This window comes from Anguilla anguilla, chromosome 8 (genome assembly GCF_013347855.1).
Source record: "Anguilla anguilla isolate fAngAng1 chromosome 8, fAngAng1.pri, whole genome shotgun sequence".
NCBI lineage: Eukaryota > Metazoa > Chordata > Actinopteri > Anguilliformes > Anguillidae > Anguilla > Anguilla anguilla.
In genome coordinates this window covers 55,428,228-55,453,056 of record NC_049208.1, presented here as the reverse complement: position 1 = coordinate 55,453,056, position 24,829 = coordinate 55,428,228, and the positions used below count along the sequence as shown (strand labels likewise).

The 24,829-nt window shown below is 50.0% G+C and overlaps 2 protein-coding genes across 5 annotated transcripts; one reads left to right on the top strand and one right to left on the bottom strand.

Moving 5' to 3' along the window:
* Nucleotides 1–171: 171 nt before the first annotated feature.
* On the bottom strand, nucleotides 172–24,609 carry vars2 (valyl-tRNA synthetase 2, mitochondrial). 4 transcript variants are annotated; one of them, XM_035429031.1, is made up of 31 exons: nucleotides 16,732–16,983; nucleotides 16,452–16,478; nucleotides 16,096–16,325; nucleotides 15,783–15,864; nucleotides 15,528–15,628; nucleotides 15,095–15,216; nucleotides 14,637–14,703; nucleotides 14,189–14,286; nucleotides 13,923–14,004; nucleotides 13,617–13,736; nucleotides 13,300–13,408; nucleotides 13,062–13,150; nucleotides 12,770–12,860; nucleotides 11,140–11,267; nucleotides 10,031–10,134; nucleotides 8,832–8,913; nucleotides 8,417–8,493; nucleotides 8,052–8,139; nucleotides 7,778–7,871; nucleotides 7,555–7,625; nucleotides 7,089–7,214; nucleotides 6,836–6,940; nucleotides 6,348–6,416; nucleotides 6,161–6,239; nucleotides 5,796–5,926; nucleotides 3,591–3,743; nucleotides 2,583–2,852; nucleotides 2,248–2,359; nucleotides 1,861–2,084; nucleotides 851–1,000; nucleotides 172–737 (listed from the first exon to the last, which is right to left on the bottom strand). In XM_035429031.1, exons 3-31 carry the CDS (start codon nucleotides 16,318–16,320, stop codon nucleotides 657–659), a joined length of 3,330 nt encoding a protein of 1,109 aa, XP_035284922.1. In that variant the 5' UTR covers nucleotides 16,321–16,325; nucleotides 16,452–16,478; nucleotides 16,732–16,983; the 3' UTR covers nucleotides 172–656. The 4 variants fall into 4 exon arrangements, with proteins under 4 accessions (XP_035284922.1, XP_035284923.1, XP_035284920.1 ...); XM_035429032.1 differs by lacking the exons at nucleotides 16,452–16,478; nucleotides 16,732–16,983 and adding an exon at nucleotides 24,561–24,609; XM_035429029.1 differs by having other exon boundaries at nucleotides 16,452–16,983.
* On the top strand, nucleotides 18,007–21,885 carry ppp1r11 (protein phosphatase 1, regulatory (inhibitor) subunit 11). The gene is made up of 3 exons (XM_035429107.1): nucleotides 18,007–18,362; nucleotides 19,439–19,547; nucleotides 21,543–21,885. The coding sequence occupies exons 1-3, from the start codon at nucleotides 18,285–18,287 to the stop codon at nucleotides 21,722–21,724; spliced, it is 369 nt and encodes a 122-aa protein (XP_035284998.1). The 5' UTR covers nucleotides 18,007–18,284; the 3' UTR covers nucleotides 21,725–21,885.
* Nucleotides 24,610–24,829: the final 220 nt, after the last annotated feature.

Sequence of the window (24,829 nt, the reverse complement as noted above, 5' to 3'; positions counted from 1 at the left end):
AGGCCTATTTGGTTTAATTAATGTGAAACATAGGGACATCCTGTAATTCAGGTAAGACGGTTAGGATTTTCCATTAAAATAGGGCACCAGTTTAGGGGAAATCCCCATCTCAAACCAAAACATGAGTTTGGAAATGGAAATCGTAATTTAAGGACCCATTTTATCAGGAAGTGTGGCTCAGGTGAGATTTTTAATGTCCATGTTTTTAAAATACCGTAGGAGTCCAAGATTACTATAGTGCACATGAAATGCCTGTGAGCATACAGCTTTGTAAATATATCTGTTAAGAACTAAACATCATTAAAAACAGTGCCTGTGACATTAACAACAATGCCTAAAACACATGTGAATCATTTATTATACATTAACTCTATATTCCCTTTGATCAAAACAAAACAACCACGGCAAGCAGCTGAAACCTGTACATTACTATATTTCCGCCAAAGCATCTCACACTACCAGTTAGAACTGACTGATCTGCAGTGGGAGAGCACTGTGCTCCACAGTGTCTCTGCGAGTCTGTTCGCTAGTGGGTGCAACTCGGTGCAGTCCAGTGCAGTTCTGAATTAGGTGACAGTTTGTTTTTGAGCTTGTCCTGATCCCATAATGAGCGGGATTATACAGTACAGGATCTTCTTCTCCACGCTCGCTCACTCTCAGCTGTCCTGTTTTCTTAAGCTCTGTAATGCCAGCAGTTGGTCCTGGATGTTAGTCAGCTCTTGTTCTAAGGCAGAGATCTAAAATGAACACACAGACACACACACACACACACACAAAGAGGGCGTTTGGTTAACACAGAGAGCAGATCACACACGTGTGCAGCCCTAACACCTGACCAGATGTGACCCACCTTTCTCTCCGTCTCCTGTCTGACACGCTCCGGCACCTTCTCTGTGTAGTGAGGGCCTCTGGTTCGAGAGACGCACTGCTCCAGCTGGGCCAGAACCTTCTCTCTGCGCTCAGACAGCTGGGCACTCTGTGCATCCACATCCACACTGCCCTGAGAGGGAGAGCGAGAGGGAGAGGAAGAGAGAGAGAAAGAGAGAGGGACAGAGAGAGAGAGAGAGAGGGACAGAGAGAGAGAGATTAAAACACAACACACTGCACTTGGGCCCCGTTTACACTGCAGGTAATACGGCTGTCGCTCCTCATTTTAGAGCTTAACACGGTTCAGTTCACACTTAGTGCGCTTATGGATGAGAGCGACAACTAGTGTAGTAGTAATGACTTATGTTCTAAACAGGAAGCGACTACTGAATTTGGCTCTTGTTCCTGTGCAGATGAGCTCGGTTGCGAGTATGGACGGGAACGGAGGCTGACAACTAGTAGCAGATGGGCAGAGTTAAACTGCACAAAACCACCTGACTTCCTTTCACCCTGAAACCAGAAGAAGAGCTTCCAACGCAGAGCGTGCTGATGAGTTCTGGTAAAAGAACCGCCGTTGAGTACTGGTAGCAGAAGCTGTTTAACGTTCTTGTATTTGCTGCTGGTTCACGTGGAAACGCACGTCTTCTTCAGCTTCTCTTGGCAAAACATTTATGACCGCACGGGTCCATGTTTGCTGACGTGGGAGAGCACATTTACACCCTCGCAATATTTTGAAATGTGAGATTTATATTCAGAGCAAACATCGCTGTTACAAACTGACTGACAGTACTGTAAACAAAGGAGCGAGTCCTGTTACTCGTTCGCACATGTCAACATTCTCAGCCTCCTGAATATGCCGATGTGTACGGACATAACCCAGTCAACAGCTTTGGTAATCGAGTGTTAACAGGTCCTCAGAGATCGTAATGAAACAAACGTTTAGTGATCGACAGGACACTGCAGTACATTAAGACCGCCCGGTCCGTTTGTTACCTGTACATCCAGGTGTAGCTGACAGGTGTGGTCGACCACGCCCACCACGCATCCGACAGGCGGCGGGGGGGCGGAGTCAGCCGCGGGGGAGGAGTCAGCCGCGGGGGCGTGGCCTGGCTCGGGGGCGCAGTGGAGGTGAAGGGTGGAGACCCGGCCCAGGGTTCGAACGGTGGAGCTGAAGCGCAGGAGGGTCTGGGCCTGACTGGGCGAGCACACCACCCACACTAGAGCGGGGAGAGGAGGGAGGGGTTACCACGGAAACAGCAGGGCCACAGCCAATCAGCACGCAGCACCGCAGCACAGGAAGTTAAGGTTACACTGTAAGGTTACACGCCGGTGAAATCAGAAGGCGCTCGGATCTGCGGCCAACGCAGCCGTCCAACTTACAGTCCGGTCTGGCTTTTGTCAGGCGACACTGGGCCCGCAGTGACCTCGTGACCCTGACAACTTCCTGTATCAAGGGGAAGTCGGCCTCCTCCTGGGGGAAGTGCCAGTGGTCCTTCGGCAAAAAGAAGAGAGAGGATCATGGGAATTGTATTTCACAACCAGAAAATAGCAACTCGTGTGGAAATGAAGGGATTGATTTGGGGTGTGATAAGAGGCTAACGTATCGCCTCAGAGGAGAGCCTGCGCTAGCCCAAATCCACAGCAGGGTCACAGCTGAAAACCACGGGAGAAAACGGGGAATAAAAGGGAGGGAGAGGGTTTCTCCTCTTTCTCACCAGCTGGCTGGACTGTGGGTAGGGCTGAACGCACAGGCTGGCAGCCGAAGCAGCTGGAGCAGCCGATGCAGCCGACGCAGCCGGGACGTCCGGGCGGTGAGCCTGCAGCCGCTGCCACAGCTCCTCAGTGAGGTAAGGCATGAAGGGGGAGAAGAGGGCGAGCGAGATAGACACGCAGTGGAAGAGCACAGCCCGAATGCTCTCTCTCTCCGCCTCGCCCCAGCTGTCTGGGGCCCCGTCCTGCTGCCCCAACACCGGCTTAATGCATTCCTGAACCAGAGAGAGGAGGAGGGGAGGGGAGGGGAGGGAGAGGGGGAGGAGAGGGGGGAGAGGGGGGGGGGGGGGAGGGAGAGCGGGAGGAGAGGGGGGAGAGAGAGGGGAGGGGGAGAGAGAGAGAAAAAACTTAGACCTGACAGGGAGTGGCAACTTGGACAGCACATACAGGGAGGACACAGCAGCTGGAGTTATAAGTACAGGTACACAGCGCTGCCTAAAACCCTGCCCACCTATAGCCCCGCCCCCCTCCTCACTCACAACCCTGCCTACCTATAGCCCCGCCCCCCTCCCCACCCACAACCCTGCCCATCTATAGCCCTGTCCCCCTCCCCACCCACAACCCTGCCCACCTATAGCCACGCCCCCCTCCCCACCCACAACCCTGCCCATCTATAGCCCCGCCCCCTCCCCACCCACAACCCTGCCCATCTATAGCCCCTTCCCCCCTCCCCATCCACAACCCTGCACACCTATATCCCCGCCCCCCTCCCCACCCACAACCCTGCCCACCTGTAGCTATGCCCCACTCCCCACCCACAACCCTGCACACCTATATCCCCGCCCCCCTCCCCACCCACAACCCTGCCCACCTGTAGCCATGCCCCCCTCCCCACCCACAACCCTGCCCCATGCTGCTATCACCCTGCCCACAGCCCCACCCCACCTTTCAGCCCCGCCCACAGCCCCAACCCCAGCCTTTAGCCCCGCCCCACCATTAAGCCCCGCCCTCACCAGGTAGACGTCGCAGAGGCAGTGCAGCCAGAAGGAGTGCAGGGCGGAGGTGACGGCCTGCAGGTCATAGCGCTGGAACCCCCCCTCACACTGCAGCACTGTGTCCCTGAGCCGAGAGCACAGCCAGCGCTCCACACTGCTGAGAGGGGCCGTCTGCGCGGGGGGGGGCGGGGAGGGGGGGGGGGGAGGGGGGGGGAGGGGGAGAGGGGAGGGGGGGAGAGGGGAGGAGAGAGAGCGGGGAGGGGGGAGAGGAGGGGGGGCAGGGGGGAGAGAGAGAGAGGGGAGGGGAGAGGGGAGAGAAGGAAGGGGGAGAGAGGGAGTGGGGAGAGGGGAGAGAGGGGAGGGGGGAGAGAGAGAGGGGGCATATTTTCGAGTTTAGCTTGTTGCAACACTTTAATACTCTGGCAACACTTATTTATTCTGATTGCCAATAAATATCTTAGAAAGAGAGTGTGTGAGAGAGAGACAGAAACAAGGAGGGAGAGAGAGAGAGAAACTGGAGGCACGGTTAGATGCAGTGAAGGGGGCGGGGGGGTTTGATCGAGGAGTTTTAAAATTTGGACAGGGGGCCTAATGCAGAAAGGGGCCAGGAGCCAAGGCACACAGACCCGGGGGGGGGGGGGGGGGGGGGAGAAAGGGAGAGAGAGGGGGGGGGAGAGGAAGAGAGAGAGAGAGAGGCCTACCAACGCAAGAGAAATAACTCTCCCAGGTGCACAGACACTCATGTTACATGTACCCCCATTCCAGCACTTTTTTAATTTGTGTGTCCTAATATTGTAGCTTGTTCTTCTCCCTAGTTTGGCTTGGCATAAGTTAGGTCAGAATAATGTTTACTGCGTGAACTGAACTGTGTTCTTGGAAAGAAATATCTGTACGAAATTATTATTGTACCTTATTCAACCTGTGTTTTGTAGTTCTCCAATGACTATGATCTGCACTTCTTGTACGTCGCTTTGGATAAAAGCGTCTGCTAAATAAATGTAATGTAATGCACAGTCTGGGGTTCCCTCGGATCTTTCCAGAACAAACTGGACCCGGCCGGGGCTCGGTTCAGCAGAGCGACACGCCCGTCCTGTACCGCTCCAACGTCTCCGTACCGTGACCGCAGCGCGCTCCGTCGGCCCACAATGCAACAGTGTGTCGCCATGCCGCTAAACAGACCGAGCTGAACCTGGGTTCAGCCGAATATCGGCACACAGAACCGTGCCGTGCGCACCTGCGCATAATTAAAGCTGAAATGAAGCTGAGCGAGGAGAACAGAGATGTTCTAGCCAGGAGCAAACCCCATTAAAAGCATCGCTTTTATCACCTGTACCGTCCTCTACAGAACGCTGTCTCACCTTCAGATCGTCACCTCTGAGAAACAGATAATGTGTGATCAGAAGAATGTGTCTGTTTTCGCTCTGTCCCCCCCCCCTCCTCCTCAAACATCAAAGGAACACCCTGGGCCAGTTAGGGTCACCTGAAGGTCTTGTGTGTGCAAACCTGGGTGTCTGGAGTTGAAAGTTTTATTACTTTATTACTTGAACACACAGGACACCCAAAGCTATGGCCTCAGAGACCCAGCATGGCTAAAGAATGCTCAAGAGATCTTCCCTTTAAATCTGAACGCAATCCCTGACACTGAATTAAAATCACTGATTGAAAGTCTTGAGGAATATCCTGAAAACGTTCATATAGATAACGGTTGTCGATGCCTGCTAACTGAAGGCTACAGTTTTTGGAGTGGTTCCAGTTTCAAGCCGAAACCAACGTGGTGTAATTTGGTTTTGTCGCACGGAAACTATTCCTGATACTGGAGATTGCAACTGGCTGGATTATGTGTCTACAAATATCACCTCTTTGATTAGAAGCAGAAGTAAAGTTACACTATTCTTATGGGTAGTCAAAAGATGAGCTGGATTACATCCAAACATATTCATGCTTGGTCTCATTATTAAGACCGTAAGATTATGAAATTTTTGATGAAGGCATCATAGTGCTCAGCCCTGCTTCCACACCTCAGCCAATCAGAGCAAGCGTGCCTTTCCCTCGGCTCTTGGGATAACTTAAAAATGACTGCTTGGTGCAGGTTGCTCGAGGAACCTTTGAGGAACCTTTTTTAACTGATTAAAAATCTTGACGGACAGTTGGCCAAATCCCCAGTGCTGAGATGTAGTTGTGTTCGCAGGTCTGTGCCCCTGGGCTGGAGCTGGGGCTCCGTACCTCGGCCAGGGGGCTGAGGGGGCGGTCGCTCGAACCCAGGGCCGCCTGGGTGAAGCGCAGAGTCTGCCACATCTTATTACAGAAGTGCCTGCAGCTCAGCACCTGCGACACGGACAGACTGACGTCCTCCCCTGCCGGACACACGGTCACAGTCAGAGAGGCGGGTAGAAGAAATACGCAATAAACTCACAATACACTCACAGTACACTCACAATACACTCACAGTACACACACAATACACTCACAGTACACACACAATACACTCACAGTACACACACATACACGCACACACACGCACACACACACTCACAATACACACAAACACACACGCGCACACACACGCACACACACGCACACACACTCACCCTGGAGCTTGTAAGAGCAGAGAGCGAATCGCAGGGCATCAGTTCCACACTCAGGGATTCCTTTGGGGAAGTCTCTCCTCTGAGAGAGAGTAGAGAGAGAGAGAGAGAAAGAGAGAGAGGCTCAGTGAGCATGCTCAGTGGGATTCCATATGGGGGGGCGGAGCTATAGAAATGACTGGAGTCCAACCTGGGCTTCCATGGCAACGCTGGTTTCTCTGGGGTCCAAGTTCCCCTCCTTCACCTTCTCCAGAAGCCTCTGTGTGTGTGTGTGTGAGAGAGGGAGAGAACGAGTGAGAGAGAGAGAGACAAAGTAAGAAAAAAAGATAGGTATAAAAAAAAACACTCACCAGGAAGATACAGATCTCACAAGTTCATGCCACTGACACCAGATTAGAAAAAAATACAGAATACTACTGGGGGAAAACAGCACCCTCTAGTGGCTGAATCCATCACAGTCAAAGTGGAACTGAGACACATCTTTCATCTCAAATTAAAACTAAAGCCTGATATATTTTAATATATTAATATTTGTTCACATGCTTATGTCCATAGATTAAAATGAAGGTTTAAATAAATCCTTTTATAAAATGTGATTTAAAAATGACTTCAGTAACCGCAGTCCTCTGAAATACTGTGAACCCGAACTGAAGGCAAAAGGAGGGGAGGTGCTGCCACCTGCAGGGAGACGCCTGAAATGACGTCCAGCGGGTCGATGACGTTCCCCAGGGATTTGCTCATCTTCCGCCCATGTTTGTCTCTGACCAGAGAGTGCAGGAGCACCTGGGAGGGAGGGAGGGGGAGGGGGATAGAGGGAGAGAGAGGGGGAGAGATAATTTTATTTTTAAAAAGTAAAGTTTGGAAGCTTGAGGAAGTTGGGAAGCACTGGTCCAGCCAGCACTCGGAACACTGGGCTCAGCCACGCCTTTACCTGCTTGAAGGGCAGCTGACCGGTCAGTTCCGTACCCAGCATCACCATCCTGGCCACCCAGAAGAAAATGAGGTCACTTCCTGTCTCCAGGAGGGTGTTAGGATAGAACTGCTGCAGGTCAGAGGTCTGTAGACAGGAAGTGGAATTGTTGCTTTAAAACCAACAAAGTCAGGAGGTACCCATCCCACAAGCTGCGAGAATCTGCTGGATTTGGGCGTGTTTCAGGATTAAAGTGCTTGACTGAAGTCACTGACAGGCTCCACTCACACCGCGCTTCCAAGGGCAACGCCGGATGCTGACCGAAAAGAAAAGATGAAAAATCCAAAAGCCCAGGTTATGTGGCCCTCCTGCACTGGAGTGAGTAACCGAGAATATCCCAGAGCGGAAAATAAACCAGTGAGTTCTGCCTGCCCTGCTAATACGCTGGCTTCAGTGCAGTGGCGCTCCCTGTGGTCAGGAGGAATACCTGCTGTGGCCAGCCGAGCATGGCGAATGGGAAGAGAGCTGAGGAGAACCAGGTATCCAACACGTCAGGATCTGAGAGAGAGGGAGAGGGAGGGAGAGAAAGAGACGGGGAGGGAGGGGGGGGGGGGGGAAGGAGGGACAGGGGGAGAGAGAATCCCTGGTGTTAACTGGCAGTGTAAACCCAGCTGCACACAGAGCTTTATCAGTGTGAGTGTATTTATTACCCCGAGTCAGAATAACTGCATCTGGATCCACCCGAAACCTCACAGCAGCCCTCTGCCTGGCCTCCGCCTCGTCCCTCCCCCACACCCAGCGCTCCTGGAACACACACACACGCACCACACACACACACGCACGCGCACACACACACGCACATGCACACACACACACACACGCACACACACGCACACGGACACACACACACACACACACACACAGAATTAAAGAATCAACCAGGCCGGAAACGGTCCAAATGGCACCAGCGGTGACGAGCCCCACCTCTCCTGCCTCAGCCTCCTCCGGGAGAGACACCCGATAGGCCGGAATCTGATGACCCCACCACAGCTGTCTGGAAATGCACCAATCGCTGCAAAGGAGAGACAGACCAAGCACTGGTTCTTTTCGAATTTAAAAAGAGATGGTGTGAGCAGAGAGAGAGAGAGGGATGAGGATGAGGTAGAGGGGGGAGAGAGGAGAGATAAGATTGAGAGAGATGTGTGTGGAGACATGAGGAAAGAAAGAAATGCATTCTAAACTGCCCCTCCCTTCCCCGATGACATCACAGATCTCAGGCCAGAGTTCCACAGGTGGGCGGGGCCTGCAGCTCTCTCTGGCTGATCTGGGATCAGCGGTTCCCAGCGCACCTGATGTTGCACAGCCAGTTCCTCCAGGTCTTCTTGTAGAAGTGAGGCGTGATCTCCAGCTCCCCATCATCCACTGCCTGAGAGAGAGAGAGTACAGTCACACACACACACACACACACTCACACTACTGCCAGCTCCCCATCATCCACTGCCTGAGAGAGAGAGAGTACAGTCACACACACACACACTCACACTACTGCCAGCTCCCCATCATCCACTGCCTGAGAGAGAGAGAGTACAGTCACAGACACACACTACTACACACTAACACACTCACTCACTCACATACACACACACACACACACTCACACCTGCATACACACACACACAGACACACACACACACACACACAATCACACAGACACACACACACACACACACACACACACTGACACAGACACAGACACACACACACCTGCATAGCTCGTTTAGCCATTTCTTCACAGCGCACAAACCACTGCCTCTTCAGCAGGGGCTCAATCACATCTCCAGAACGACTGAGAGAGAGAGAACAAGAGGAAAAGAGAAGGGGAAAACTAAATTAGCTTCAACAAAGTACTAAAATTATACCCCTTTCCCACTGTACAGCTGAACCAGGCTGGCTCATTATAGCCCTTTCCCACTGTAGAGCTGAACCAGGCTGGCTCATTATAGCCCTTTCCCACTGTAGAGCTGAACCAGGCTGGCTCATTATAGCCTTTTCCCACTGTAGAGCTGAACCAGGCTGGCTCATTATAGCCCTTTCCCACTGTAGAGCTGAACCAGGCTGGCTCATTATAGCCCTTTCCCACTGTAGAGCTGGAACCAGGCTGCCTCATTATAGCCCTTTCCCACTGTAGAGCTGGAACCAGGCTGCCTCATTATAGCCCTTTCCCACTGTAGAGCTGGAACCAGGCTGGCTCATTATACCCCTTTCCCACTGTAGAGCTGGAACCAGGCTGGCTCATTATACCCCTTTCCCACTGTATAGCTGAACCAGGCTGGCTCATTATAGCCCTTTCCCACTGTAGAGCTGAACCAGGCTGGCTCATTATAGCCCTTTCCCACTGTAGAGCTGAACCAGGCTGGCTCATTATAGCCCTTTCCCACTGTAGAGCTGAACCAGGCTGGCTCATTATAGCCCTTTCCCACTGTAGAACTGAACCAGGCTGGCTCATTATAGCCCTTTCCCACTGTAGAGCTGAACCAGGCTGGCTCATTATAGCCCTTTCCCACTGTAGAGCTGAACCAGGCTGGCTCATTATAGCCCTTTCCCACTGTAGAGCTGAACCAGGCTGGCTCATTATAGCCTTTTCCCACTGTAGAGCTGAACCAGGCTGGCTCATTATAGCCCTTTCCCACTGTAGAGCTGAACCAGGCTGGCTCATTATAGCCCTTTCCCACTGTAGAGCTGAACCAGGCTGGCTCATTATAGCCCTTTCCCACTGTAGAGCTGAACCAGGCTGGCTCATTATAGCCCTTTCCCACTGTAGAGCTGGAACCAGGCTGGCTCATTATAGCCCTTTCCCACTGTAGAGCTGAACCAGGCTGGCTCATTATAGCCCTTTCCCACTGTAGAGCTGAACTAATTTAATTTGACAGTGGCAAAGGGTCAAAGGTCATGTTCCTCTGTACCTGCAGACTGGCAGTGACATGGGGTGATCCGTCTTTCCTCTGAACATCTCCTTCTCCATCAGAGCGCTCATCACTCGTTCCCTGGCATCAAACCGCTTCACGCCCTGAGAGAGAGAGAGAAAGGGAGGGAGTGGAGAGAGAGAGAAAGAGAGGGAGGGAGTGGAGAGAGAAAGAGAGGGAGGGAGGGAGGGAGTGGAGAGAGAGAGAGAGAGAGAGAGGGAGGGAGTGGAGAGAGAGAGAGAGGGAGGAAGGGAGTGGAGAGAGAGAGAGAAGGAGGGAGTGGAGAGAGGGAGAGAGAGAGAAGGAGGGAGTGGAGAGAGAGTGGAGAGAGGGAGAGATGCATCTAAAGTTCCATCTTGCGTAATCAAAAACATGAAAACGTGCTGAAAGACATGACATGTTGCAGTTTCTTTGGCCTACAGCCCAGCGAGATTCATTTAATGGAATTGGCTAATTTCCTGTAACGTGGTGTTACTGGCACAAAGAACTCATTATCCCACAATCCTCTCTACCAACTGGTTTACAAAGCGTTCTACTACAATCTGGATGCTAAATCAATGTCCTCCCCACCTGCTTGTTCAGCCACAACGGTTACATAAACATCAGGGAGCCATCTTACGCTGTTTCTAAGGGAAACAGGCTTAGGCACCTCACCCACCGAAACCCGCCAACGAACCTCACCCCGTCCAATCAGCTAACAGCAAACCCAGCGCACAACAAAAAGCCACGAAGAGAAGGAAAAGAAAGGGCCAAAAACCAAAAAGAGGGTAACGGAAATAAACACTCACACACGGCTCTCAGACCAAAGAGAAAGGGGGGGGGGCGTATGCTTATATACGTCATATATACTTATATTTATATATAAACTTTCATGTGTAACATATACACAGAGAACAACAGGGCTATGTCACAGGAGCAAGCACAACATATCAGCCATCTGACTTCTTACTGTTACTATGGCAATTAGTTTTGAAAGAGACCAAAAAAATAAATGAAGACATTTCCACTGTTCAGATGACATATTCCCCCTCAGTGATTAAGACTCCGCTAGTGAGCACTTCTGAACGGTCCCTCCCTTTCTCTAGAGTGTTTGATTGACAGCTGTGTACCTCCAGCCACTGGCCGCAGAGGGCAGTCATTTTCCCGTCTCCACCAATCACAGTGATGCGGGGGAGGGAGTGTCTCTGGGACAGCAGGAAGTCAGTGTGGTCATGGGCCGGGGTCACCTTCACAGCTCCTGAGAGAGGGGGAGAGAGCGGGACGGAGGGATGGGGGGGAGAAAGAGAGGAGGGAGAGAGCGGGACGGAGGGATGGGGGAGAAAGAGAGGAGGGAGAGAGCGGGACGGAGGGATGGGGGAAAAAGAGAGGAGGGAGAGAGCGGGACGGAGGGATGGGGGGAGAAAGAGAGGAGGGAGAGAGCGGGACGGAGGGATGGGGGGGAGAAAGAGAGGAGGGAGAGAGCGGGACGGAGGGATGGGGGGGAGAAAGAGAGGAGGGAGAGAGCGGGATGGAGGGATGGGGGGAGAAAGAGAGGAGGGAGAGAGCGGGACGGAGGGATGGGGGGGGAGAAAGAGGAGGGAGAGAGCGGGACGGAGGGATGGGGGGAGAAAGAGAGGAGGGAGAGAGCGGGACGGAGGGATGGGGGGGAGAAAGAGAGGAGGGAGAGAGCGGGACGGAGGGATGGGGGGGAGAAAGAGAGGGGGAGAGAGCGGGACGGAGGGATGGGGGGAGAAAGAGAGGAGGGAGAGAGCGGGACGGAGGGATGGGGGGGAAGAGAGGAGGGAGAGAGCGGGACGGAGGGATGGGGGGGAGAGAGGAGGGAGAGAGCGGGACGGAGGGATGGGGGGAGAAAGAGAGGAGGGAGAGAGCGGGACGGAGGGATGGGGGGGAGAAAGAGAGGAGGGAGAGAGCGGGACGGAGGGATGGGGGGGAGAAAGAGAGGAGGGAGAGAGCGGGACGGAGGGATGGGGGGGAGAAAGAGAGGAGGGAGAGAGCGGGACGGAGGGATGGGGGGGAGAAAGAGAGGAGGGAGAGAGCGGGACGGAGGGATGGGGGGGAGCAAGAGAGGAGGGAGAGAGCGGGACGGAGGGATGGGGGGAGAGAGGGGGAGAGAGTGGGACGGAGGGATGGGGGGAGAGAGGAGGGAGAGAGCGGGACGGAGGGATGGGGGGAAGAGAGGAGGGAGAGAGCGGGACGGAGGGATGGGGGGGAGAAAGAGAGGAGGGAGAGAGCAGGACGGAGGGATGGGGGGGAGAAAGAGAGGAGGGAGAGAGCAGGACGGAGGGATGGGGGGGGAGAAAGAGAGGAGGGAGAGAGCGGGACGGAGGGATGGGGGGGAGAAAGAGAGGAGGGAGAGAGCGGGACGGAGGGATGGGGGGGAGAAAGAGAGGAGGGAGAGAGTGGGACGGAGGGATGGGGGGGAGAAAGAGAGGAGGGAGAGAGCGGAACGGAGGGATGGGGGAGAGAAAGAGAGGGGGAGAGAGCGGGACGGAGGGATGGGGGGGAGCAAGAGAGGGGGAGAGAGCGGGACGGAGGGATGGGGGGGAGAAAGAGAGGAGGGAGAGCGAGAGGGAAACAGAGTATGCTTATATATAAGTCATATATGTATGTTTATTATACAGACTTTAATGTATAATATACATTTCTAGAGCAGCTCAAAAAAATAAATATTTTTTAAAAAGTAGAAATACATAAGCAAAGGTTTTGGCGAATATGACCGTGATGTTGAGAGACAGATACCTGTCCCGAGCTCCATGTTGACCAGGGGGTCGGGCAGGATGGGCAGCAGTCTGTCTATGAAGGGGTGTCTGCACTGCTTATGATGGAGAGACTAAAAGGAGAACGTGAGAGGGAGTGGAAAAAATAAAGCATTGAGCATCCTATCTATTGTGTGAGATTTAGTGCTTGCGTGCGGCGGTTTGTGTGAGATTTTTCAAGATTTGTGTCATGAGAAGATTTTGTCGTGAGGAGGAAGGAGGATGAGGAGGAGGAAGAGGAGGAGGTGAAGCAGGGGGCGGGGCACGATGCTGACCTGGTATCTGGGGTCATCGGGGTGCACAGCAATGGCCACGTCCCCCAACATGGTCTCAGGCCGTGTGGTAGAGACTGACACCTCCCCTTCTGCAGGAGAGAGGGAGAGAGAGAGGGAGGGAGAGAGACAGATGGAGAGAGAAAGAGAGAGAGAGAGATGTTTAATGTGTAAAGATTGAGAATAAAGAGAGAGCGGGAGAGAGAGAGAGAGAAGGTGGGGGGGGGGGCGATGCGCTCACCCTGTCCCTCTATGGGGTAGGCGAAGGTGACCATATTCCCAAATTCCACTTTGTTCTGGTACCCCGGAACAGACCGGAGAGTTCGTCCGGAGAGCTCCACTGTGTCCACCTGCACAGCAACGTCAGGGCAACGTCAGGGCAACGCTTCAGCAACCTTACCCCACAGGTACAGCAGCACAGCAGCGAGCTGTACGCAGCCGCGATGCCGCTCAGAGCAGCATTTCCGCCAAGCGAGTGCTGGGAGAAGGGTAACAAGCGCTGGCGGGCGAGCGTGGGGAGAAGGCGGACGCGTGCTCAGACGAGCGCTCGCTCCGTACCTCGATGTCCGAGATGGCCGACTCCAGCGCGCAGCTCCAGTTGACCAGCGCCTCGGAGCGATAGATCAGCCCGGAATCACACAGCCTCACAAACGCCTCCGAAACAGCCCGGCTGAAACCCTGGGGCGGGGCCAGGAGGTGGGGTGGGGCCATGGGATGGGGAGGGGCCAAGGGATGGGGCGGGGCCAGGAGGTGGGGCGGGGCCATGGGATGGGGAGGGGCCAAGAAAAAAACAGTCAGAGGGAGACACAAAGCACGGCTGGAGTACCCAAACTAAGATACATAAACACACACACACACACACACCGGGTCCATGGTGAAGCAGGCCCTGCTCCAGTCCAGTGAGGCTCCCAGCATCTTCAGCTGGTGATAAATCTCATCTCCTTTCCTGAGAAACACACACACACAGAGGTGAACAACCATAGGCCTACATGCACACACAAATACACACACGCAAAAACAATATATTGTGCATCAAAACAATATTGACTCCAATTAATGTACACCTTTGATCGCAGGACATATGCACACATCACACACAGCCTTTTAAGGTGAGTGCATTTCTTACTCACTCGTTCTTCCAGTTCCACACCTCCTGCAGAAATTCTTCCCTGCTGTAGTCCTGCCTACATCTCCCATGATCCTTCAGGAGCTTCCTCTCCACCACTGCCTGACCGACGGAGCAAGGGAAAGAGAAAAAGTTGGAAGAGGTGAAGAAAGAAGGGCTATTTGGAAACAAAAACATCATCATCATCATTCATTCTAAAAAATGCAAATACTTCAACTGCTTTTCATGAACAGTCAAAACGCCATAGGTGTGGGCAGCTTTGCAACGTGGCACAGGTGACTAATATGAGCACCTTACAGAAGAGGCAAAAGCAACGCTAGGACTGAGAAGAAGCGGCCATTCATTAGGCCCAATCCCACAGGAGTTGCCCAGCTCTTTGGTGTGGCGTTTTTCAGGTAAAAGGTGAATAAGCGCACGGTGGCTCCTCAGGTGATCAGGTCAGACTGCGTTACCTGCGTAGCGATGCCGGCATGATCGCACCCTGGCACCCACAGCACTCTGTGCCCCTGCATCCTCCGCCTGAAATGGTCAACATTAGCCAATCAGCTGCAACCATACTGGCACGTCCCCATTTAATGCAACCAATCAGCTACAGCCATACTGGCATGTCCCCATTTAATGCAACCAATCAGCTGCAGCCATACTGGTACATCCCCACTCAATGCAACCAATCAGATGCAGCCATACTGACCACATCTCCACTCAATGAACCAATTATCTGCAGCCATATTGCCATACTAACCACTTACAAAATATCTGACCATAAAATTGTTTTAAAAGAACTGTAATTATTTCAAGGAATATTCTTCATGAATAGTTAATTATTTAATAGAATATTCATCATAAATACTAATTGAATCTTTCATTTTAGTATTCTTTTTTATCAAAGAAAGTGTAGAAATAAGATTACCAGCGGACTAAGGCATCTTGTATTGCAACCGTGAGGGCGTGGCCCAGGTGCAGAGTTCCGGTCACGTTAGGCGGAGGGATACACAGTGTGAAGGACCGATTCACTGCATGAGGTAGTCTGCTCTGTATGGGGAGACATTCACAGAGCATTGGCACCACACCTGAAGTGAAAGAGAGACTTACAAAGCGTGAAACACTGACGTGAGTGAGAGAAAATATAAGCCAAATGGTGGAGGTGAGAGGAAATGAGATAATTCAAATTCAACCCAACTTTATCGGGTCATTATAGGGAACGATAAAAATAAAGGTGAAGAAACTAACAATCTTTATGTAGAAGCTGTCATAAAAAAGAGCAGACAAAACAGACATTACAGATATAGAAACGAAAGGCACTAAAGAAACACACAGAATGATGCTCCCTCTGCCCAACTCACCTGGTACTCAGGTGTGAACAGTCCCTCCTTTTCCCACCACTGGTACCAGCTGGACTCCACAAACTGGGGGCTGTAGGAGGAGGGCAAAGGGACGGAGGTGTCTGAAATAGAGCAGGATGGGAGAAAAAGAGGGGGAGGGAGAGAGAGAGAGAAAGAGCGCGAGCAAGGGAGAGACGGGGGACCCCCAGTGAGTCACTGGCAGAAAAAAAAACAAGAGGAAGAAATTTAAACGAATACTGCGACTCTTTCTTCTACCTTTCTTCTCCCCGGGCAAGGTTGGGGCGGAGTAAACTATCCTCTCTTTTTCCCTCCACTGTATCCCTTCATCTTCTGTACTCTGAAAAGAAAAACAGCAGTGGTCACAGACATTTTAACGCCACCCCCCCCCCCCCCCCCATGCACCTGCAATTTGACTAAATAAACATATGGTAAATGTCAGTGTACAGCTAGGGGAGGGGGTGAGACATTAAGAACCCTGAGTGGGGCTATGGACGCCTGACTATTATTAACGTGTCTGGACCATTCAGGGGACAGATACGATGCCACAATCTGCTAATGGTTCACTTACAGTGTGCTCGCTGCTGAAAATGGACTTCTCCTTCTCTCTCTGGCGCTGGTCTCTCTGTTGGCTCCGAGGTGAGGGAGAATGTGAAGAAGACAACGGTGAGGAAGAGTAGGGAGGGAAAGCCCATAAGTTGACAGCACAGTGCTTGTACTCCCAAACTCGCCGCCGCGCTCGTCCAATCCCTCCCCCTCGGGCCCTCGCGGACAGGTGAGCTGCGTGTCTCCACATCACACCTAAATGACAGAAACAGAAACGTTTAAGTCGGCACACTTCCTGGTACGATTTGACTGGTGTGATTAAAAAAATAAAAATGCCACTATAATCATGTTATAATAATGCTTATACTTTTGATAACTTACTGGGGCATTCGCGCGAGATTCCCACTGCTACTTTAGGATACAAAAGGTTTTTTGATGGAGTGACATGTGCTTGTAATTGGCTAGCTCGACTAACTGTGATTCATTTGGCTGTGTTACTCACATTAGGACGAACTATGTTTTTGAAGCAATGCTTGCTAGTCTTTTTCCATATATAAAATACATAGTCATTCAAGTCGCTTGCCAAATCTAACTATTTTCTGCGACACCGGATTGACAGTTAACTCTATTTTTCGAAACCTACATATTTTTCCTACGTTACCTGCAAAGAGGCTGGCAGGCTCTAGGACGCAGACATTTTGGTTTCAACCTTTCAACTCTGACCGATGCATGTTGTTTACTTCTACCGGCGACTGGAGAAAAGAAGCGCCATTTCAAAAAGAGGTTTCGCTCTCGAATGTAACTTGCATTTAAAGTGAAATCTGGGTCGCCTCCGTACGCGTGTCAGAATGTCGTGCGATGTGGACACTCACACTGAATAAAGTTCAGATTTAATTGAAGCGGAACGTTACATTTTGTGTCAGGGTTTCTTTTCGGGGAGAAAAACGTAACTGGACCACATTCACGCATGCGCATGTCAGTTCGTGAAACCGTTCGCAACGAAAATGTATTGCTATATATTGAAAAATATTAAGATTAATTAATTTCTTTGCTCCAAACAATGTCACTGGAAATACACCCCTTGCAATTATATGTCCATAAGACAATGACAAATTGCAGACAACTGGTAGTTTGTATCTAAGCAATATACATCAATTGTGAAGTGCTTTGGATTTTGCGCTATATAAATGCAGCCCATTTACCATTTATACGTTTATCCTTACACAGGGTTCAGTAGCAATACATAATATATAAAAATACACAATCTACACATATCTCCCAAAATATGCATTCTTGATTCTTGTCCAATACCAACAGGATATATCCAAAAATGACCATAAAGGCACCCATGTCACATTACGTTGGCATTTTGCTAGATGGCATCCCGCAAAGGCCGCAATTACTATTCCCATGTTGAACTAGGTCAAGTTCTCATGTGACCAGAGAGATAGCCTATTTGGAAAGTTACAAGTGATAGCTAATACTTAACAGGCAGTACTCTAATGTTATTTGTGTGTTATTTAATTGAAAGTAGTTAGGCATGCCAACTACTTGCTAGGGCATGTGCCGAGTAACATTTCCCCCAGATTGATTTGATCCAAATGTATGTAGTTTCTTTATCCTTCCTGTTTGATAAACAAATACAGATGAACGTGTCGCTCTATTGCAAATCCTACTGGTTTCTGTGAATAAATGTAAAACGGCGTTCTCGCCAATTCACCATCTGGTCCACATTTGCATCACCGGAATTTATTAATTTCCTCTGGTGTTGGTTTCAAATGATTAATGCTACCACTAATAATACGAATATTACTGCGTATGTTTAACGTTTATGCAATGCAAAAGTAAGAGGGATATTCCATTTAAATCTTCTCTGGAATAACGCAGCTTTTGTAGCCAGCAGCTGAACGGGGAACCAACTCAAGCGACCTTATCGGACTGAGTCAGCGATGGACATTGAGTCACAGGAAAGGGTCACGTCCAGTAATGCTTCCCTCCCGCATCTGCGGCGCGATTGCTGCGACCAAAACAGTACGGTTTCCCTTGCCAACCGCTCTAGCAGCTTCTCCCTAATCGAGAAAAAAATAATAGCACTACCTATTCAGGATTAAAAGCGGTCGGATACGTGTAACACTGCGCATATCGACCGGTGGTGGAAGCGGCAGTGGGCGGGATTGTAGGGCTAGCTCGCTGGTTAGCTAACGAGGACAAGCTATGGCTGAGGTTCCAGGGACTTCGAGCGAGACGATAACGGAGACAGTCCAAGTGGACACACCGCCACCGCCCCAACAGGTAATGCCAGCCCACCCCAGAAAAAAACAGCTACTGGCAGTTATGGCGATGACAGCAAATCGACACAAGCTAGTTAAAAACCCCGAGGCCCACCTGTAACCACAACTGCTTAGCTAGCCTGCTAGTGAGCTAACAGTGGCTGGGCCTATTGTCGTTAGATATTTAGCATTCGCTAGTTAAAAATATTAGCCATCTAGCTAGTAGCATGTTGTGACATTGTCATTATCAGTTTCATCTTTTCAAGACAATAAAGTCAAATGTAATATAGTAAAACCGTGAATATCCGGAACATCTAGCTAAGATGTATATTTTCTAGCAAGTTTTCAAGTATCTAACATTACCTGTCAACTTGGGTGGCTATCAAATGTAGCAACGGGCTAGTTGGCATATTTTAAATGCACTGTGCACATTTTATACCTAGGCAAAAGCTTAAAATTCTTATGTTAATCTTGTCAGTCAGCGAAAGCTTTTTTTAAATTTTTTATTTTAATTTTAAAGGGAACCCGCTTTAGTTTCACATGTCCAAACAGGGTTCTTGACCACTGCTTCCATAACGATGGTCTGATGACTGTTTGGTTTCTGGTGATCTTAATTTGCACTAAATTGGAAACCAACGAGGGCAATACGTTTTTGGGAGAATAATTTCATTAATTATATCTGTGCTTGTACAAAAACCTATAGCAGCTAGCATTCCAGTTGTGATAGCAATAAACTGAGACTTCCAACAGCTGAAGTGGATCGTGACAGTTACTGCAGTGGCTCGCGCGTATTGCGACATCTACACCGACAGTGATCCATCGGTGCGGTGACATATTCCTGAGAACGCACGGAATTCTCTGTCTCGCCGTCTGTTCCGTTGCAGGTTTTCAGCCGATACAGTGGCTGCGATTTATCTTCATAAGTCGCTGTGGGTTCATTTATTAAGTTAGGGATAGATAGGCCGTTATAAAATGTATGCTAAACTCTTGGCAAGGATATGTCCTCCCACGTTTTTGTGTGTGTCACGCAGTCTAAAAAATTGTGGCAGTTGGACGATCAGTGTTCTGAGAGAATCTCACGGCTTCATCTCTCTCCAGGAGGGTCGCAGCTTGACGATCAAGCTAAGGAAGCGGAAGACTGAGAAGAAGGTGGAGTGGTCCAGCGACACCGTGGACAATGAACACCTGGGCAGGAGATCCTCCAAGTGTGAGTGTCGAAGGTCACTTTCTCCCGTGTTCAGGGTTGTGTGGAGTTGCGCTTCCATCGCATTACCTTGACTTGGCTGCTCCAACAATATGTCCGCTCACATGTGAAGTCGTCACTAAACCTTTGGTCATTGCTGGTTAATTTATAACTACAGCTGTCCTTAATTGGGTTGCAGCACAATAACTTTTATAATCACAGATTCTGCAGGTTAGTGAGACGTTCCCTTCCGTCCTCTCTGCTTCTTAAAGGCATACTATGCAGGATTTATGTGGCCTGTGTTTACAATAAAAAAGAAGTCTCCTCCTCCGTCTTTAACCCCGCCCACTCACTCCGAGTAAGTTATCCCACCTATCGTAGCTAGCTGGATGGCTAGAGCTGACGCTGGGCCAAGCTTACAGGTCTAACAGATAACAAGCCCCCGCTGCATCGCTTTTTATCCCCTTGGCAAAACTCAGCTGACACCACTGTACACCACTGTACTGCAGTGTAGCCCTGTTGGCTTGTCGCTAGCTCGCTATCAACAAACAGTGTGCTGAGATCTGATCCCACACCACAGGCTGTGTAGCCACACCCACCCCTTCCCACACAAGAAAAGAGTGCTTCACCCAGAAACAACCGGAACACATTGTGGAATAACAAATACAGGTAAAGGTCCACAGATTCAGTGGAACTGCGTAAAGATTGCGATTGCTAGTGCCTCATAGATATGCCTTAGCATGGTTCTTTTATTATCTTTTCAAGGTAAAAACCCTGCATAGTCTGCCTTTAACTGCAGTAGGTTCTGGGTGGGAGTTTCCGGTGCCATGTTACAGTACAGAGTATCTGATGCCACAGTGTTGTACTTGGTCATGCCCCATTGGCAAAGTTTGGGAACTGAATGCGGTCGGTCAGGCAGGACCGGTTGCTCTCCTTGGTGGAGGCTCCCGGTCACAGTTGGCCGATGGCCTAACCAGGGGACCGGGCTCGAACTTGCACCTACAGGGTGTGCCCTTTTACCTGCTGAGCCACTCGGGAGTCTGAGCTCATTTCCCCGCTAACACGAAACGCTCTCACAATGTCGCTGGAACGTTTCGTCAAGGTTATAACGTTGCCACTACATGGCCGCAACATTGTGAGAACGGTTTTGTGTTGGCTGGGTTGTTCTGTTTTAGTTTTTTCAGGTAATAGCCGGTTGTGTGACGCATGTGGTCAGGATGGACCCTCCCGCCCCCCCCCCCACCCACCCACACCCTCCCTGCACTAATATCAGATCCCATGACCCATCAGCTAATTAAATTAAAGCTCTGTGGGCCCATTCTTCCAGGCCCTACGCTGGCCTCCCTGTGCCTCCCTGTCTGAAGCAGAGCAGGGCCGAATCCGTTTCTGGTTTTCACTCCCACTCCTGGCCTTAATTACTCAATCAGCCCTAACATTTACACCACCTGACATTTAAGCTGCATTTTTTGACAAGCGCATGAGTGACGGCTAAAGACTGTTCTTGTTTCCCCATATGAAACGTTTTACTGTGATGTAATCTACAACTGAACCGGTGTGTACAGCCAATGAGCGCTTTCAGTCAGGGTCATTGGTGGAAACAAAAACCTGCATACACACCAGCCCTGGAGGGCGCACGCAGGGCCGGCCCGTGGCATAAACGCTCTATGCGGTTGTTTAGGGCCACAACCGCTAGGGGCGACCACACGACCAAGAAGGGGGGGGCCACACGATCCAATGTTTATCTAAGGTAAATAACGTTATTTTCGTAATTACGTTATTCACCGGAACCATCACGGAACTAGCGGTATAAATTGAAAATGGAACAGAACAGTTCATAACAAGGTAATGTTATGACCTTTGTATCAAAGTAAACCCCCCCCGCCCCCCACCGACAGACTTGTTTATGGCCACCAAAATCCTCGGGCCAGCCCTGGGCCCACCCCTGGGTTACACACGGCTTTGTGAGGACTTTCAGTGAGGCTGGTCTAAAGAGCTGCCCGATGTGTCCCGCTCAAACAGGCTGCTGCGTGTACGAGAAGCCGCGCCAGTTCGGGGAGTCTTCCTCCGAGAGTGAGGGCGAGGACGAAGACGGCTGCGGGAGCGCGCACTGCATTCTGGGACATGGCCGGGAACGGCACGGACAGAGACGGGGAGGCGGGTCCACAGCGCCCCCTAATGCCGGAGGATCAAACGCCCACTAGGAGCGGCCGATACAATGGGCGGTAGAGACGGGGAGATTCTGACGACAATTATATACACACAAACACACGCACGCGCACACACACACACAAACACACAGACAGTTACACACTGACACACACACACACACACACTGACGCACATGCACACACACACAGACACACATGCACACACGCACACACACAGACGCATGCGCACGTGCACAGACACACACATTTACACACACATACACACAGACGCACGTGCACACACATTTACACACATGCGCGTACACACACACTCACACACACACAGATGCACGCTCATACACACACACACACAGTTATACCCACTCAAGTTCAGTTCAGTCACTGTAATGGGGAGTGATAATTTGCAGAAACATACTCACTCACACACACGCGCACACACCCACTCACACTCACACACAGATGCACGCTCATACACACACACTCACACACACACACACACACACACAGTTATACCCACTCAAGTTCAGTTCAGTCACTGTAATGGGGAGTGAGAGGAAAGAGAGTAAGAAAAGGGAAGAACCAAAATATAGACAGAGAGACTGATGGAGGAAGAGAGGAAGAAAAGATTGAGAGAAAGAAAACAGTTCTGTCTAAGTCAGTTTCTGAAATGATTGGGGGAAGGGAGTCCATTGTACATATTGAATCCATTTTTTTAAGTTTACTTTTATTTATTTTTTTGTCTTAATGCTTAATTGTAAGAATATATTATCTCTTTCAAACGGTGCACTGATTGACAGCAGCTTGTGGTATTAGAGTTTCGAGTAGCATTGCCCCCACCTCAATGAAATAAAAAACATTTTCAATCTGCAGACGGGCTGGATGCCTTTCATTTGAAAGTGTTATTCGCTGTCTTGCTTGGCTTAATGTTTCTGAAATACTGCATGTGTAAAGTTACGTTTATTCAGCTGTTCTTCCGATGCTAAAATCCTTAACTTATATCTGGCAGGGATTTTCTAGAACGAGATTGCAAGCATAATTTACCCTTTAAGGGAAAAAGATCAATCTGCAACACTTTAATTGAAGGGTATCATTCTGATTGGTTATGCCTTATACAAGTTTGACATGGATACCCATGAATGTTCATAATGGCTTACAACAAATAATACAAGCTGTGAGATACTTATCGCTTAGAAGCTTTCATAATAAAGGATCCCAGGAATTATTTTTACTGCAGAATAAACTAGCTGTGAATAACATTTTTTCAAATGAAGGGCAGAAACGAAAAATCCAGATACTTTATGGACATCAGAAAGGTTTTTGGTTGGATTGTCGTCTGCACCTATTACGTTCCATGATCTCTTAATTAAATTCACGTGTAGAACTCCGCCCCCACATTGATTGGCAGATACAGTAACTCGTGACTAATGGTTCGGAGCGCGCGGTTTCATTGATTGACCTTCCGTATGCACTTATTGTACGTCGTTTTGGATAAAAGCGTCTGCCAGATAAGTGTAATGTAATGTTGATCCCATTGTGGGAGCAGCTACTGTGGTCTGTCAGTCACCGACTTGCATGAACCAATCGGATGAGTTGGCTCTCCTTTAAAGACACTAAGGGGTTGACGCTTCACTGTCTCTGTCTCTGTCCCAATTTCTCACTTTTGTGTACAGAGAACAAGATTCTCGTACTTTCAGACAATCCTTGTGAAGAGCTGCTTAGCAGCCATTTCACTTTCTCCCCCGTGAGCACGAAAACGCCCGTGGAATAAGCGGCATGCTCTAGTACAAACGTCTGTATATATGAATCAATAGTTTACCACGCACCCGTTGCGCCACAAAGGAAAAATAATTACCTGGGGAGAGAATAAACTAAAAGACATTGGGGCTGTGGGTGCTGACACTAAGATTTTGATATTTTGGAAAAACCGTTTCAGTAATAAGTAGTGAAAATGTAGACGTACACAAGGGGAGTATTATGACAATTACAAGCATTGTTTTAACCACCCACATGATGCGTTTCGAGTTGATGCCTGTAAGGTCATTACTGCCAGAAGGATATTTATTCGGTATAATGGCAAATCAGGCATAGCCTACAGATTCTTTTAGGTGGCTATGCCAGTTTAAATGTATATATAGTGAACACGGGGCGCTGTGCACGTGTGGACCATGAAAAGCGGCAATCCGCACACCCATTCCGACGCAATGGGTAGGAACATTGCAGAGTAAAAAATCACGGAGTTCTGTTCTCAAACTCCCGGTTCTAAGGACGCTTCGCGCGTCGCCTCTCGTTTCTCAGCACACACTGGTATTAATAACGATGATTATCTTGCTTTTCAAGTCAGCAGAATGGCCGTTATGCCTTTTATTGTGCGTCGCGTGGCTCTGCTTAAAATGTCGCTCAGCGCTCTTCTGCAGCCACAAAGACGACCAGGACCGGAGAAGGACTTCGGCTTTTTGCGTAAACGTGTTTGCCTACCAGTTGCTCTTATCCGTTAAAAATTGGGTAGGGGTGGGGGGCTGCGCAGGTGCATGCCAAATTATTTATCGTATAGGTATCACGGCTCTGGCCGCGGTCTTGACTTCCACTGTCTTGAGTGACGGGGTCCACCTCCGGCCCGGTATCTCCATACCTGCGTTCCACGAGCCAGGCCATAAGAGACAGGGGTCACAAAGGGTTTCAGAACATTCGAAACTCATTTTTCTATCACGTGGATGATGAACACAGTATTTGCTGTTGTAGCGTACTGCTTGCTCACCTCTCTGTACATAACGACCCTAACAACAATAAAGAGATTTGAACTCCTGTGCGCTTCGTTGTCATTGTTTCATCGATTTACACTGATTTAGAGAAATATATCAAAAACACCCACCATGGACGTAGACATGCTGCGTAGATTCTGAAGTGTTTATCGAATGTTGCTGTTGCGTTTAAAGAAAGAATCAGAAGAATTAAGCTTCAGAAACCAAGCAGCCACGTCCCTCTCGCTGCAGGGCCCGTGCACACCACTCCGGTGGATCTCAACCTACAGCCGAATCTGTAACCGTCAAAATCTAGACGGATAAAACCCTCTTACTGCCGACAATGAGAGAAGAGAAAAATCCCCCGCCCCATTCTGAGTTAGCATTTACAGGAAAGTAC